Consider the following 15,711-nt stretch of genomic DNA (forward strand, 5'->3'; position numbering starts at 1 on the left):
AGAGAGAAGAGAGAAGAGAGAAGAGAGAAGAGAGAAGAGAGAAGAGAGAAGAGAGGAGGAGGAGGAGGAGAAGGAGAAGAAAAAGAAGAAGAAGAAAAGAAGAAGAAGAAGAAGGAGGAGGAGGAGGAGGAGGAGGACAACAACAACATCCCATCTTCCTTTCCTTTGCCCTCCATTCTATGGACTCTGGTTTGGAGCTAGTTTTTGGACACATTAGGCCCACTCCTCTTCAGGGTCCTTGAACTCTGTTCTTTCTGCCTTGTCACTCTTTTCCTAGGCAGTTGTGTGCTTATTTCCCTCTCTTTCTTTCAGACCTCGACCCACATCTGTCCTTATTAAGAAAGTTTCCCCTGTGTATTCCTTCACAAAATCCGCCTCCTTTTGACCTTTGACCCCAGGTCCGTATCACAGCCCACTTCATTTTCTAGCAATGACCACACTTTGCACTGAACTTTTCTTCTCATGCGTGGCAAGGACAGTCCCTGTGTATTTAGTCATTGCTCTATCTCAAGTCTCTGCAATCTAGGACTCAGTAAGTACTCAGTAAGTACTCAGTAAGTACTCGACAAAGAGTCAGCGAATGGAGAGACTTCTTCTAGCCAGCGGGTGAACAGGGGGTTTCCAGGTAACTGTCAGGTTAATAGGATTGATGTCAGGGAGAGGGACAGTGACTCTCTTGCTGTGCAAGAGTAAGAAATGGTCTCAGATCTCCAATGGACACCACTAGATGACGGGCCCACTTGTTAGCAGTGACCGTTGTGGATTTGCAGACAATTCCAGTTTGCACATTCGTGTCAAAGTACTTACAGAGAGAGCTACGAGGCCGACCACAATATCTGCCCTTAGCTGGTTTAGCATGTCACTTGCCCTTAGAGACCCAATGCGCTCTTACTGAGACAGGCAGGTGGAGATGTCTGTTCTCTGTCAGCTTATGGTCTGCAAAGTACTAGAAGGTGGCAGGGCAGTCAGGGCACAGGCCACACATTGCCTTTAGAGCTTGACTGTTTCTATCTAAATCCTTCTCATGGGAGACTTTGGGCATCTTATTCTGGAATACTGAAGGGATAACTTATTATGGAATGCTGAAGGGTGACAACAATATGGAGTGGGGCTGGGGAGATGGCTTAGCAGCTAAAGTGACTGCTGTGCAACAGTGAGGAGGGTTCAAATCTCCAAAGTCTATGTAAAAATGTCAGATATGGCATGCCTGGAACCCAGTGCTCATATGGTGAGATAAGCTAGCTAGTTGGATCTATGCAGAGGCAAACAAAAGACCCCACGGAAGGTATAGATTGACAGTGACATTTAAGGTTGTCCTCTGATCACCTCTCCACAGGCTCTGTGGCATCCATACACTGGCACTCAGAGCATAAATCCACCCCCCCCCACACACACACATGAGCAAGAGAGAGAGGCAGACAGACAGACCGGAAGGCACAGAGAGATACAGAGAGACAGATAAGAGACAGAGATTTTAAAAAATAAAGAAAAATGTAACTCACAGCAGTTGTCAGGATTTCAAAATATATGTGCAGTGTAGAACTGTCTGGCACACATTAAGTGATCCATAAATGTTTGGTATTAAAAATAGAAAGTTCTGCTGAAAAAAAAATGCTATTAATATGTCTTTGGGGTAACAAACCATCCTAAAATAGTAGGGTTACCATGGAATTTTAAAAGACATGATAATGATATTGTGATTACAGAGGAGAATGTTATTTTGCTTTTTGAGACAAGGTCTCACGTCTCTCCACCCACCTCAGCCTCAGGAGCGCCGAGATTAAAGGTGTGCAGCATCACACCTGCCTCAGGAAACTGCTCTCATTCTGAGGGGATGAGAGCTGAAGTATTTAAGGATAAAACTGTGGAATCTATCACTTTCTAATAATCTAGTCAAATTATATACGTCTCCTTGATCCAGTTTCTGTCAGCAAAGCCAACAAATCAAAATCAAATGTGAAAAGACTATTGCCGAAGTAGTTGACGGTACAGTTCTGGCAAATGTTTTTTCTCCAACGTCTCCTGTGTGTTTGGAAAATGAAAATGGGAAATTTGGTAGAAAAAGAAAGGGCCCTAGCTATAGGCTAGTGAAGGCCAACTAGTGTATCCTGCAGAAAGAGGACCATAAACTCAGGGAGTGAGACAGTTACTCAAGGTAGGAAATCGAGAGAAGCCTGAACTGGAGTCAGGTCTTCTGGCTGCCTGTTGCTGCATCTACTCCAGTCCTGTGTCATGGCTGACACTGCTGACCTGTGGGCAGCCAGGCTGTAGAGGAAGTACCAAGCTTCCCTCAGACACAGATCTGGGGTTGTTAGGAATGTGTTCAGAGACACCTGTGTTGGGGTTTCCTTTCTGCTTATTAAGTAGATAAACCATTTGATTGGAAGGCCTAATGCCAAATTACCACCTTGGAGAGTGGGCATACTGGTTTGGCATGTGGTTCTTGACTAGTGGTGGTAATTGGGTATTGTGGGAGTGTGTATAAACTCTGGGATGGTGGTAGGGAGACAGAAGTGTAAGGGGTGGGACCTGGACCAGGAGGACCATAAAGAAAGACTGGTTTCCATATGGAGCTCCTTGAGAGAAAGGGCCCTAGGAAAAACCCGGGGATGAAATGTGCGTAAGTGTTTAAAGAAAATGCTCTCTCATATCTGCAGCATATTCCTCTAGCTAATGGGGTTTAAGGAAGCGGAAAGGAGAAAAGAGGGAAGAGAATGTCCCTATAAGGCTGGGTAGTGCTTGGGGACAGGACTGGGAAGGTTAGAGTGAGAATTTGAAGGTGTTTGGAAAGGTAAGAGGCTGGCGGCCTGTGGATGGTCGGGACTTCCGTACTGCAGGCCGGGGTGCCTTGCGGCAGAGCCCATCTTCTTTCTTCAGCTTCTGGAAGTCCCCGGAGGCGGTGGAAGCTAGCGCAACGCTCTAGGCACTCCTGCTGGGGGGTGGGGAGGGCAGGCAGGAGAGGCGGGGCGTTGGGCGGGGCGGGACGGGGTGGGGCGGGAGCGGAGCCGGTGGCCGCGGGCGGGGCTCCTCTCCGGCGGGTGCCGGAGTCTGGGGGCCGCGGCTTCCCCCTCCCCGCCCGCCGAGGCGCTGGCCCCTCCTTCCCCCGCCGCCCCCGTGCCCGCCGCTGCTGCCACTGTCAAAGATAAAACCGGGCCATTGCCTGCAGGAACCCTGGCAGCAGGCGATCGGGTGGTGAGGAGCCTCCGGCGCGGCCTCGCCTCCCCGGCCCGGCTCCCGCGTCAGCACCGTGGACAGCACGGACCCCCTTTCAGGGACCCACCGGTCCGCAGGAGCACGCTTCAGGTTTCGGCGATCTCATCAGTACCGCGGACAGCGCCCAGGCCCTCGCTGACCTCGTCCAGCCCACCCGCTCTTGATATCAGCACCGCGGACAGCCCCCCTGGAGCAGCCCAGCGACAGCAAGGGACTGGTCAGAACGCCCCGAAGATGGCCACGGAGGTAGGGGCCAGCACCTTAACCCGCAGGCAATGCCGCAGGGAATGATTCCCCACTAGGGGCAGACTGGGCACGAGGAGAAGGCGGGGGCGGATGGGGGTAGAGGGTGGTTCCCTCATCGGGGGAGGTGTGGAGTGGCATGGCATATCGGCAGAGCTTTGCTGAGTGATCCCCTCACTTTTGACATGTCAGTCTTGCCCATGCCACCCTGAGCACCGGGAATCTACTTGTTACCAATAGCACCAAGTCCCAGCTGGGCTGGGGTTTCCCTTCTCCTGAACACAGGGTTCTAACTCCTTAGAGGTTTGGAGATCCCTGCACACCTGTGTAAGGGGAGGGAGGGTGGCCTACTGCTGTTGTTGCTATGCGGTGCAGCATCCTGCTCCTAACCCAAATGCTTGTCTAGGGAAGACAGACCTTCCCTCACATCCACATTTCCTTAGGAGGAGAACATGGACAAAGGGCTCAGGCCCAGAACCCAAAGGGTTGGTTTTAATGAACCTCCTGCACCAGCCCCCACTTTTGAGAATTTCTTTCCTTCTCCATTTGAGCTGCTGTTCTCAGTGTATCCACGTTTGCCTGCGAGGGGGAAGAGACTGTGTTCTTCACAGTGTGTCCATAGACCAAGGGACCTGTTAGCGAAGGACAAAAATCTTGGCATAATGTGTAAGAAGTCAGGACTTGTGTCTCACCCCCAGAGACACTACTCCCCGGGGAGTGCTCTTTACACATGGTGAAGCTGACACACGGAAGAAAGGATTGGATTGGTGGTACCCACACAGAATGCAACAGCCTTACAGCAGAGCTGAAAGTTTCTTTGAATTTTTGGAGTGTTGCAGCACACTGGGTCTCCCCAGCTCTGCTGCTGCCGGCTTTTGTGGTGCCTCCCCATTTCCAGTCTAGCTGGACCACTGCCAAGGAGGAGAGCAAAAGCCTGTGAATGATTCTGTGAGGTGCCTCTGGGATCCCGGCGAGTGGCATGACATCAGTACCAAGTGCTACTGCCATCGTGCCATTGGATCTCCTGATGTTGCTTGGCATTGTTTGCCTGCTGATGTTACACGAGGTTAGCTAGCAGGGATTCATGCCTGCACACACACACACACACACACACACACCCACACACACACACACCCAGGGGCAGGCAGGCTTGCCAGACCACAGCAGCAGTTGCTAGTGTGATCCAATGGGCTCCAAAAGGCCTTCCCCTTTTGGAGACAAAAGTCTCTCCCCTACAGGTTTGCTGTGGCCTACACAGTCTACCCACAGACTCACACTTCTCGGTCAAGGCCAGGTTTCCAAGAAGCTGTTGGTAGTAGGCTTGACGACTCTCCCCTGGGAGAGGCTCTGCTCATAACGCCTGTGTGGGTATAAGGCCACGGCACACAGAATGGCTGTGCGTGTGTGAGCAGCTCTGTGAAGTGGGCACGGATGGTGTTATTATCTGCAATTAACAGACGAGAGGACGGAGGCTTGGACGCCTGCCTCAGCCTGGTGAAGGAGTCAAAGGTTTCATTATCCCATTTTACAGATGATTCAACTGCAGCGTTAAGACAATAATTCACCCTGCCTCCATGACCACTATCTTCATGGTTAGCATCCAGGAAAGTGTATCCAGGTGGCCTGTATGATGCTTACCAGAGTTCTAGGGGTCTTGAGCGAGGAGAGAAGTGTTAGAAAGAGCAAGAGCAGAAGTTTTAAACCTGTGGGTCACAACTCCTTTAAGACCACCCGAAATATCAGATATTTACATTACAGTTCGTAACAGTAGCAAAATTACAGTTGTGAAGTAGCAATGGAAATAATTTTATGTCTGTGGGTCACCAAATACAACATGAAGAACTGTGTAAAGGGTCCCAGCACTGGGAAGGTTGAGGACCACCGAGCTAGAGGGACTTGGGTTCCCTGGCTGTTCATCTTGAGGACAGAGGGACAGAAGACTGTCCGGGATGGGCAGGAGCTGAGGGCTAACACTTTAAGCCTCACTTGGCTGGACTCTGCTGTCAGTGCTTAGAGAAGAAACTCAGGCTCTGCCAAGGCACAGGATGTATGGTGTCTGGGCTGGGGTGACTCATCCCCTAGGCTGTTTTTTTTACTATTAGGATTGGATTGAGGTTGCCAGGAAAAACCTGTTGGGGGAAGGAAAACCTCACTCCAATTTCCCATGGTCATTTCCTTAGCAGTCTAAAGAAGAAACAGAACTGGGTAGGAGGAGGAGATGGGGGAGGGGGAGGGAGAAGGGGGAGGGGAAGACAGCTTTCTATGGAAACTGAATTTTCTGCCTCCTGATTTCTGTTTAGAAGTGAGCATTAGGGGAAGGGTGTACGCAGGGGAGAACACAGAAGAGGGAGGAAAGGCGGTTCCTGAGTGAGATGCTGACCTCATTAGGAGAGCTTTACCAAGCCCATTTCCTGAGCAGTGAGTCTCTGCCCATGTGTGTCACTAGGAGCAGGGTCTGCCTGGGAAGCAGGCCAAACGGCCAAGAACAACTGGGGAGCAGCTGTTTGTTTGGAGGAGCATCCTGAAGTGGATTTTGGCAGGTCTTTAAGTGCATCCAAGTAGCATTATCCAGGCAGGATATTTGGAAGTCTGATCTCTGAGTCACTGGCTTGAGCTTGGGCCTGAGTGTAGGCTAAGAAGAAGGGTGGCCCTGTGCCCGGTTTTCCACCCTCAGGCCCTACCTGGCTGCAGTGAATCATGAGCTGCGTTCCTCTACTGCCACCCGGCCCATCTCGGGATCCTTGAGCTGGCCCTCACCTGCATCTTATGGAGTGAGGATGGATGTGTGGACCAACTGGGACCTCCTGTTTGTCTTGGGCATGCCAGTCCTAGGAGCTCATTGCATTCCTGCGATTGTTCTATTCAAGCCCAGCCTGAGGGACTACAGGTGTATGGAGACACACTATGTCACCTTCTATGCTCCGTCTCTAGGTCTTCTTCCCGTCCTTGTTACACTGTGGCCTGGGAAATGGTGCCCACAGATCTCACCTCTGATTTTCCTCCTCATGAAAGACCTTTGGTCTTGGCCTCAGCTGCCAACAGGCTGGGGTATGGTGATGGGAGAGCGAGGAGAACAGGCAGGGCTGGGGGCTGTGAGATAGAGGGGGTAGCTCAGTTCTCAGAGACACCTAAGATACTCCTGTAAAGATTCTAAGGGGAAACTTCCTAGGGGAGACAGATTCTGCGGTCCCAGGGAGTATTGGGGTGGCTGTAAGAACTCTTTCCTGTTTTCCTAAAGCTAAGAAACTAGCTAGAAAGTACCTGGGACTGGGTCTAGTCTCTGGCTTTATTCTCAAACTGGAGCAATAGGAGTTAAGTCTTTATACATGTGCGGCATTATTTAGCCAGGTGAGTGCTTGCACTTAAATAAAAATATCTGCAACATTTAGAAAACAGGATAGCTGACGTTAAGATCTTTTAGATTTGTGGCTTCCCTTAAAAAATGAGAAGTGTCAGGTACCTGGTTGCACATTCTTCAATGGCAATGGCTGGCTGGCTCGCTGACAGACACGGGCACGAGCTCTCTTATTAGCCACAGGCCCAACCCAGCCCTCTGACTGCTCTACCTCTGGAAATGTCTATGTCCTCCATTCCTGACAAGGCTTCTTTCAAGTCAGAGATGAGGGTGGGGTTATGATTATGGGACTCCTGCTTAGTATCTTTGAAGAAATGGGGTCCAGAGAAGGGCAGATGTTTCAAGGGCTATGTGTTGTCCAAGATCAGGTTTCCTTCTGCCATCTTTGGCTTGGCCCCTTGGTACTTCTGGATGGAGCCACCATAGATGGAGAGAACCATAAGGCCCTTTCTTGCCTAAAATCCCATGCTTTACCTACTGTGCCAGACTGTGATTTGAGTGCATCGGGTCAGTCCGGCATGCCAAGGCTCTACATGCAAATCACGTCTCATCTGCTCTTCTCCAGGCCAACAGACATTCTCCAGGGCAGAAGCAGGTACCTTGTGACCTGGAGCCAGGCAAGGTTCTAGGTTCAGGAGACAGCTGTTGCTAGAGACTTGAGAGTGAATGAATTGGTCAAGAGCAAATAGGTCTGTATTATGTAAGACATCACCTAACATCTTACTAATTGAAGATTACTTCCTTCTCAGCAAAGTCCTGAATGGAGCATTCCCAATCAGCAGGCATATGTCCTCCGAGTGGTCAGTTAGGGACTCAGGCCTTTTCCAGTTCCACTGTCTTTAACGCCTGACTCCTCTGGTTTTTGGGGAAGGGAGGAGTTTCAGATCTATAGGAGTCAAATCAGATATTCACCACATCCACTAACTTTGCTTAGCATGTGGCCACACCAATATACCCTTGCTTAGTCTTGGAATGAACTTGGTTGTTCTTAGAAGGAATAAGAATTAGCTGTCAGCCAGCCAGTCACTTAGTGACACACCATCATGGATCATGGACACACCTGCATCTATGTGTACACAGGGGCAAGTGTGTGTGTGTGTGTGTGTGTATGTGTGTGTGTATGTGTGAGTGTGTGTGTGTGTGTGTGTGTGTGTGTGTGTGTGTGTGTGTATGTGTATGTGTGTGTGTGGTTTCAGACAAAGGATGATGCCTGTGCAGGAAGCCAAGTCCCGGCCAGAGCAGCTGAACCAATGGTTTCTGTTTCCTTTCCATTCTTACTCCTGTCTTCTGTGGTCCCTTAGGCTTACCTGCTCCTACAGAACTGTCAGAATGGTCCTTCCGGAGCTTATAGAATCCATAGCTGGCTCTTTCGTGCTGGCTTTGGAAGAGCAGGGAAGGCCACAACCCCTTTCCTTTCTCAGGAAAATACATTATAGTGAAACAATAACCAGATTGAGACACATTGATCATTAACTTGTATTACTAAAACGTGTTGATTTAAAGCATGGATTATTTTTTCAAAATTATCACAGGATCCTAGTAGATATTAAAAGGGGACTTTTCCAACAAAGATTCTACCTAGTGGAATCAAGAAATATTGGGACTGGAGGGGCACTTATGTGCCATTTATTTTATTCCCCAAACATTGAGATCAAATCTCTTGCTTGAAGCAAAGTTTACCTGAATTTAGGAGAGCCTTATGTAATATTCTGTGTTTCCTACATTTCTAAGGCCTGGATAGACCAACCATCCACTCTTTCTGTCTTGTCAGTTCCTCTCTGGTCTTCTCTGCTTTTAGGCATCTCCAACCTGAAATCTTTCCTGTTGGCAGAGACCCATCCTGTTTGTGATCTCGCCACCTACTGAAGTGCACATTTATCTCCCACTGATTGTATTTATCCTGCAGACCAGCTTTGGTCTTGTTAGATGCTGCCTTGAGCTGCTGGAGCAGACCATGTCTTTGTTACTCCCCTTTCCAGGGCCACCCTCTCCTCCTCTTTCTACTTCTGGCCAGCCCCCATCACTGCGTATTCCTAACCTTCCCTTAGGACTCGGTGCGGTCCCCAGAAGCCTTTGTGCATAAGCATCTCTGAGTAGATGTGACTTTGTTCCAGCCATTCATCACAGTCTGACTCGTTAGGCTTTAGCTTGTCTTCCTCCCTGGAGCCCACAGACTGACTGTTGCTCAGTGTCTGGAGAGCCTGGCACTAGTAGGGACTCAATAAATGAGAGAAAAGTGACTGGATGGATTCAGCTTAATTACACAGGATGAACTGGCTTTCCTTCTTTCTGCCTTAGGGCCTGCTCTCCATGCATTTCCAATGCTGGGTGTCTTTCACCAATGGTGTGTTTGTCTCCAGTGTGAGTGACTGAGGCTGGAGATTGAGAAGGAAGAGACCTCGTTCTTCGGTGGTATAGTCCCCACTCCCCTCAGGGGCCAGGTCAAGGTCAAGTTTTCAGATTGGATGGAGAGACAGAAGTTACTCCATGTCTTCCTACCAAGGAAAGCTACTAATTCAGCATCCTGGCCCCAGTCTACTTTACACTCGGCCATCTCTTGGGATATAGCCATTCCTAGGCCTTTTCTGGGTTAAGGAAACCATTGTGGGTGCTTCCAGGCTTTCTAGAACTTGTCCTGGACTTCACTTTCCCTTGGGATGCATCTCAGGTTTCCTCTCTTCCATGGGCTCCACTCCCCAGCCTGCTTGTCAACTCCACTTGCAGAGCTTCCACCTTTGTCTGTGCAAGCGTAGGGCCAGCCGCCACTGCGCCTCACCTCTCTTTGCTAGAATCCATTTTTTGGCGGTGATTGATGGCTCTGAGTGTCTCGTTTTAGTCCAGCCTTGCTCCTTCTTTTGGCTTCTGTGAACACACTGTGATGACTTTAGGAATCCTCTCATGTAAACTACACAAGGCCTGTTTCTCGACATCCCCGGAGCCTGGCTGTATAGCCAGCCTAGGCCTGTGTGTCAGGATTCAGCAATGCTGGAGAGCCCTCCGTATCAGTGCACTGAGACAATGGTCGCCTAAGCATGTGTCCCCTGTTCATCTCCCCAGGTCCACAATCTTCAGGAGCTCAGGCGAAGCGCTTCACTGGCCACCAAGGTCTTTATCCAGAGAGACTACAGTGACGGCACCATCTGTCAGTTCCAGACCAAATTCCCTCCAGAGCTGGATAGCCGGGTAAGGGTACCTTTTTTTAAACATGAGCTCCACCTCTGTGGTGGCACTGGGAATTAGTTTTTTTTTTTTTTCTTTAGTCTTAAATGACACATAATGTCACAAAATGCATGACTTGTTCAGCTGCCTCAAATGGAAGAATGATAAACCCATTGGATTGTCTTGCATTTCCACATAGAAAATTCTCTGAAAAAACTAAACAAAACAAAACAGAAACCCCCCCCCCCCCGACTTGTTCCTGTCCAGCAGTTCAAATTACCATGACATGCGAATTCACTAGAAATCGTGTTAAACAAATGTAAATTTCCGAGTCCCAGTGTGTGAGATCAGGTGTCCTCCACACTTGCTGATGCAGTAGCTGGCCTGTGGTTAGCATCTCTATTTGCTGGCAGCTGTCCTTAAGCTTGGTTACACACTAGAGTTTTCTGGGAAGCTGGAAAAAAACTCAATGCACCCCAAAGCACTTCAGCGGAATCCTGGGGAGCAGCGCCTGGGCACTGGCAATGTTTTATGCCTTAATTTGCAAATTAATTTTTAAAAGATAACTAAAAATTATTTTAACCATAATTGGTAGGTTTTTTTTTTTTTAAATGAGGAATTCTCAGGTGAGCTAGAATTGAGTGGTCCCTAGATCTTGCTTGGGCAGTAGCTGGCTGTCTATCACAGTGTGTTTTCCCACTCTTGGCTGGATTGGGGCCATTTGTGAAGTTTGGGGAATGGGGGGACCAGACAAGGCATCTACCTGGATAGGGTAAGATGACAGTAGTAATTGCTGCTCTGACCTAGCGCCCCCCTTCCCGGACTGGGTCACCACCTCCTGGGGCAGTGACTGGTGTGCAGTGTTGCCTTTAAAAAGTGCCCAAGAGTTGTTAGTGTGCAGCCAGCACTGGGCACCACCACTAAGCCCTTGTCTCAAAACTATGCCCCATGGCTGCCAGGGTCAGCACCACCTGGGAAACAGTGTAAGGGTTTACGGCTACCTTAGAGCTCCCAAATATGAATGTGTCCTAACCAGATCCTCACACACACACACACACACACACAGAGAGAGAGAGAGAGAGAGAGAGAGAGAGAGAGAGAGAGAGAGAGAGAAGAGAGAGCGCTTCAGGAGCAGAAGAGTCCTTCAGGACTAGAAGCAGGAAGTGACTCACTAAAGTTACTAGAAAGTACTGCAAGAACCTGGTCACACTGATGCAAATGCATCCCAAGTAGGTACAGATGAAAGTAGATGCTGTGTGACCAGAGCGGTGGCAGGGCAGCTCACAGACCCAGGGGAAGAGCAAGAGACTGCTTCCCCATCCTTTTACTTGTCTTAGACAAAACGGGGAGGGAGGCTGATGCACCAGCTTCATCCAATGGCGATGACATCTAAGGCAGTCAGCCACGGGGCTTGTGTTTGCCTGCTGCCGAGGGTGTTCAGCTCCCACCAGGCAGGCAGCTGCCTTAGAGCTGCCTTGGGATTGGAGGAGGCAGAGACCTGGTGCTGATCTGGTTGTAGACCAGGCCATTTGAGGAGGTATGAAAGACGAGGCATGGCTGGTCTTTGCTGACTGAACCCTCCCTGGAGCTTGGAAAACCATGAGCACCCCATTCTTCTGTAAGCATGCCCATCCTTTGAAGGAAGTGTTAGGGCAGTGGTGGGGGCAGGGAGGCCTCCGGGTTCTTGTGGTCTCAGGGTCACAGAGCAATCCTCACCTGTGAGAAAGAGAGTGGAGTGTCAGGAAAGCTTTTGGCACATAGAACATTCTCAGTGTGTCCTATTGTTAAGATACAGGCCAACTCTCTGACTGTTCAGGCACACCCACACACAGACACCCCCACCCCCACACCCCCACANACACACATACACCTACACACACAGACACACATAGACATACACGCAGACACACACATGCAGACACACATGCAGACACACACACCTACACATACACTCATACCCACAGACACACATAGACACACACAGATACACATTTACACACAGATACACAGACACACACAGACACATACAGACACATACAGAGACACATACAGACACATAAAGACACACATACAGACACATACACACACATAGACACAGATATATACACATACAGACACATACAGACATACACAGACACACATACAGACACACACAGACACACAGGCACACATACAGACATGCATATAGACACACACAGACACACATATAGACACATATAGACACACACGTACACACATACAAACACATACAGACATACACTGACACACATACAGACATGCATATAGACACACACAGACACAGACACAGACACACACACAGACACAGACACAGACATACAAACACACAGACACAGACACACACACACTAGGCAGCTGTGGTGGTTAGTGACTTCTTAGCCCCTAGAGTGTCTCTTCTAAGCTTTCACTGTCAGTTGCAGGCAGCTGAAGCCCCTTCCATGTCAGAAGACTCTGCCCTGGCACAATCATTACAGTGGGATGTGACATCACCAGAACCCATGGCTGAGCTTTTGCATAAAACATCTCGGACATACAGGTTCTCAACCTGTAGGTCGTGACCCCTTTGGAAGTCAAATGACCCTTTCCCAGGGGTCACATATCAGATATCCTCCATATCAGATATTTACATTATGATTCACAACAGTAGCAAAATTGCAGTTATGAAGTAGCAAAAAAAAAAATTTGTGGTTGCGGGTGTGTGTGTGTGTGTGTCACTACAACAGGAGGAACTGTATTAACAGGTCACAGCATCAGAAAGGTTGACAACCACTGATCTAGGACACCACAGGTCTCCTGTTTCCAAGGGAGGCCAAAAGTCATGTTGGGTCTCATCCTACTGGAAGCCGACACAGTACCCGCAAGCCACTCAGGCAGGGCCACACGGCTAGCTCATGGGCAAGTCCGGATCAAAGTCCAGGTCTCCTGCTCCCGAGCTCTGTCTGTTCTGCTTGCAGCCTCTCAGTCACGCCTGTGGGTCAGTATTTCACCACCTCTCACCCACGCAGCCCCAGGACTGTTATCCCACCCTACTGGCGGTTGTCCCCACGCTAGAGAGACTAACAGTCTGACTCTCTCCCTCCAGATTGAGCGGCAGCTCTTTGAGGAGACTGTGAAGACCCTCAATGGTTTTTATGCAGAGGCTGAGAAGATCGGGGGCAGCTCCTACCTGGAGGGCTGCCTGGCCTGTGCCACGGCCTACTTCATCTTCCTCTGCATGGAGACCCACTATGAGAAGGTACCGATTCCCCATCTCCCCTTCCCCAGCTACCTTGACACAGACTCGTCTTTCAGGACCCCTGTTTCTGCAGGTTCTCAAGAAGATTTCCCGTTACATCCAGGAACAGAACGAGAAGGTCTTTGCTCCCCGAGGGCTCCTGCTCACGGATCCGGTGGAACGCGGAATGAGGGTTGTATCCTTCCGCGCTCTTCTATGCGAGGTGCAGAGCTGTCTACCCAACAGGCTCCTTGAGGGTGTTGCTAGGAAATGGGAGCCTCCCAAGGGGCCTTCCGGAATCCCACACACCACTGGCTGTAGGCGTCCTTCACGTTTAGTTTTTGGGGTCACTTGTGAGTTTCAGGCTTGGTATTTATTGAGCTGCATGCCACCAGTGCTTAAAACAGGCCAGCCACCATGCAAAGGCTTTGAAAAATACCATCTCATGTGACTTCCATCACATCCCCAGGAGTTCGGGCCTTTCCTAGCCTCCCGTGTATACCAGGACGCTGAAAGAGAGCTGGCTCAATCACTCACCTTCAAGCAGCAGATTGTCACAGTTAGGATTTGAGCCCAGGCTCTCTTAACCTGTAATGTTTTCTGGTCCTCAAAGAGTCTGCACGCCTTCCACAAATCTCCTTGAATAGCCTGTGCTGAGCTCCACTGTCCACTGAATACATATGAGCAAAGTGAGCAGCAGGATGGGGTTGCTCTATGGGTTGGCTGTCTTGGTGACAGGCCGGGCAGGGGGTGGACAGGAGTTCTGCTGACCCCACTTGGAACAGTAGTTCAGGTGAATAGCTCCCCATGCAGTAGTTAAAATAATATATTTTACAATAAAGCTGAGAGAAGAGTTCAGAAAACACAGTCCCCAGAAACACACACATATTTCCCCCTGCTTCTTTTTTTACTGAGTTCTTGTGTTGTGTTCAGTACTCAGGTACTCCACTTAATTTTCACAGGAACCCCAAGGCGCTGTTAGTGTCCCCAGTTTGCAGATGTGATAATTGACTATTAGCAGGTGAAGGAACTGGACTGGCCAGACTGGAGTGGGCCATTAGGGATCTACAAAGGGAAGTGTTTGTACCTAACACCATTTCCCGGTGCATCAGTGACTTGGGATCCCACAATGCATCTCGAAGAAAGCCAGAATCTGTCCGTGAGATCCCGTTGTGCACTCAGCCCTGTGTCCTCTCAGAAACTGTTAGCTGAGGCTTGGAGAAAGGTTTGGATTTTAGTCAGGCCTCTGGTCTTTGGGCGTAGCGGGCTTCAGGCCACAGGCTCATTCTGGATCTGTACCCCGTGGTTCTTTGATTAGCAGCCAGATGCTCGCAGCTCCTTAACTGTCCTCTCAGATCGAGATCTCCATCTATGAGGACCGGTGCAGCAGTGGGAGTTCCAGTAGCGGCAGCAGCAGTGGCAGCGGCAGCAGCAGCGCTGGCGGGGGAGGGGCGGGGGCCCGGTGACTGGCCGAGAGTCCCTGCAGGGAGGTGTACGGCCGGAGCGAGGGGCTGGCAGATCTACGGAGACTGCGCTACCAGAGCACCCGCTTCTGAGTCTTTCTCTGGGCCCACCCTGCCGTGTGGCGCGGAAGGGAGGGTGACTGCCCGCTGTTCCGTGTCCCCAGCCCTTTGCTCTTGGCAGGATCTTCTTCTTTCTGACCCTGGACCTTTTTTTTTTTTTCTCCCACGAGGCTGATCTGGGTCATCAGAGCCAGATCTTCCTAGGGTGTCTGAGGTTGGGGTGGGGGACCCAGCTTGGACAAACCCTCTCTTTCCTGCCTCCTTCCCCACTCTAAGGAGGGCCTGGAGAATTCCCACCCTGCATGATACTTCATCCTTAAAGACTCTTTCTAAAGCCCAATGCTACTATGGGCTCCTGCTTGTCAGTGGCCCCATCTCCTCACTGGGGAGATGGGTGCCCTGGGAGCTATTCAGCCGCTCCAAAAGCAGTGTCTTTCCTGTCCTTCACTCAAGCCGAAGGTTCTCTCAGCCTTGCCAAGAAGCACCCAACTCTGAGACTTTGCACCCCACCAGGAACTGATTTTAAGGGTTCAGCCTAGGACTCTGATGGGCTCCACTGGGGTACAGTAAAACTCTTTGGATGAATGCAGCTGAACAGAGCTTGAACTCCTGAACTGGAGCCAATTCCCGCATTGTGTGCATACATGTGGAGTGCACTGTGTGCGCAAATTATGTATGTATGTATGAATGTATGTATGTATGTATGTATGTATGTATGTATATGGGTGGCTAAACATGTACACATGTGAGTATACAAGGGTATGAATATGAGTGCCTGTATATGTATGACTGTAAAAGTCAATGTGTGTATGTGCACATGTGTGTGAACCTATGTTTATCTGAGTGAATGAGGGAGAATGTTAAGTGCATGTGTGCAACACATGCATGCCAATTATGTATGCTTGTGCACAAGTGCAATGTGTGAATGTGCATGTCTATGTGTAAGCATGCATGTGTGTGTGTGTGTGTGTGTGTGTGTGTGTGTG

The 15,711-nt window shown here is 49.8% G+C and overlaps 1 protein-coding gene across 2 annotated transcripts in view; it reads left to right on the top strand.

The window, feature by feature from the left end:
- Window positions 1-15,695, top strand: part of Golga7b (golgin A7 family member B) — a 30,060-nt gene extending 14,365 nt beyond the window's left edge. Inside the window, exons 3-7 of one of the 2 annotated variants that reach the window (XM_029544077.1) lie at window positions 3,167-3,459; window positions 9,869-9,994; window positions 13,071-13,223; window positions 13,297-13,398; window positions 14,558-15,695. In XM_029544077.1, coding sequence (XP_029399937.1) covers window positions 3,448-3,459; window positions 9,869-9,994; window positions 13,071-13,223; window positions 13,297-13,398; window positions 14,558-14,668 — 504 coding nt within the window. In that variant the 5' untranslated portion in view covers window positions 3,167-3,447 and the 3' untranslated portion in view covers window positions 14,669-15,695. Of the gene's footprint in view, window positions 1-3,025; window positions 3,460-9,868; window positions 9,995-13,070; window positions 13,224-13,296; window positions 13,399-14,557 lie in introns of those variants that run through there. The other variant, XM_029544068.1, reaches the window with a different exon arrangement.
- Window positions 15,696-15,711: the final 16 nt, after the last annotated feature.

This window comes from Mus pahari, chromosome 1 (genome assembly GCF_900095145.1).
Source record: "Mus pahari chromosome 1, PAHARI_EIJ_v1.1, whole genome shotgun sequence".
Lineage (NCBI taxonomy): Eukaryota > Metazoa > Chordata > Mammalia > Rodentia > Muridae > Mus > Mus pahari.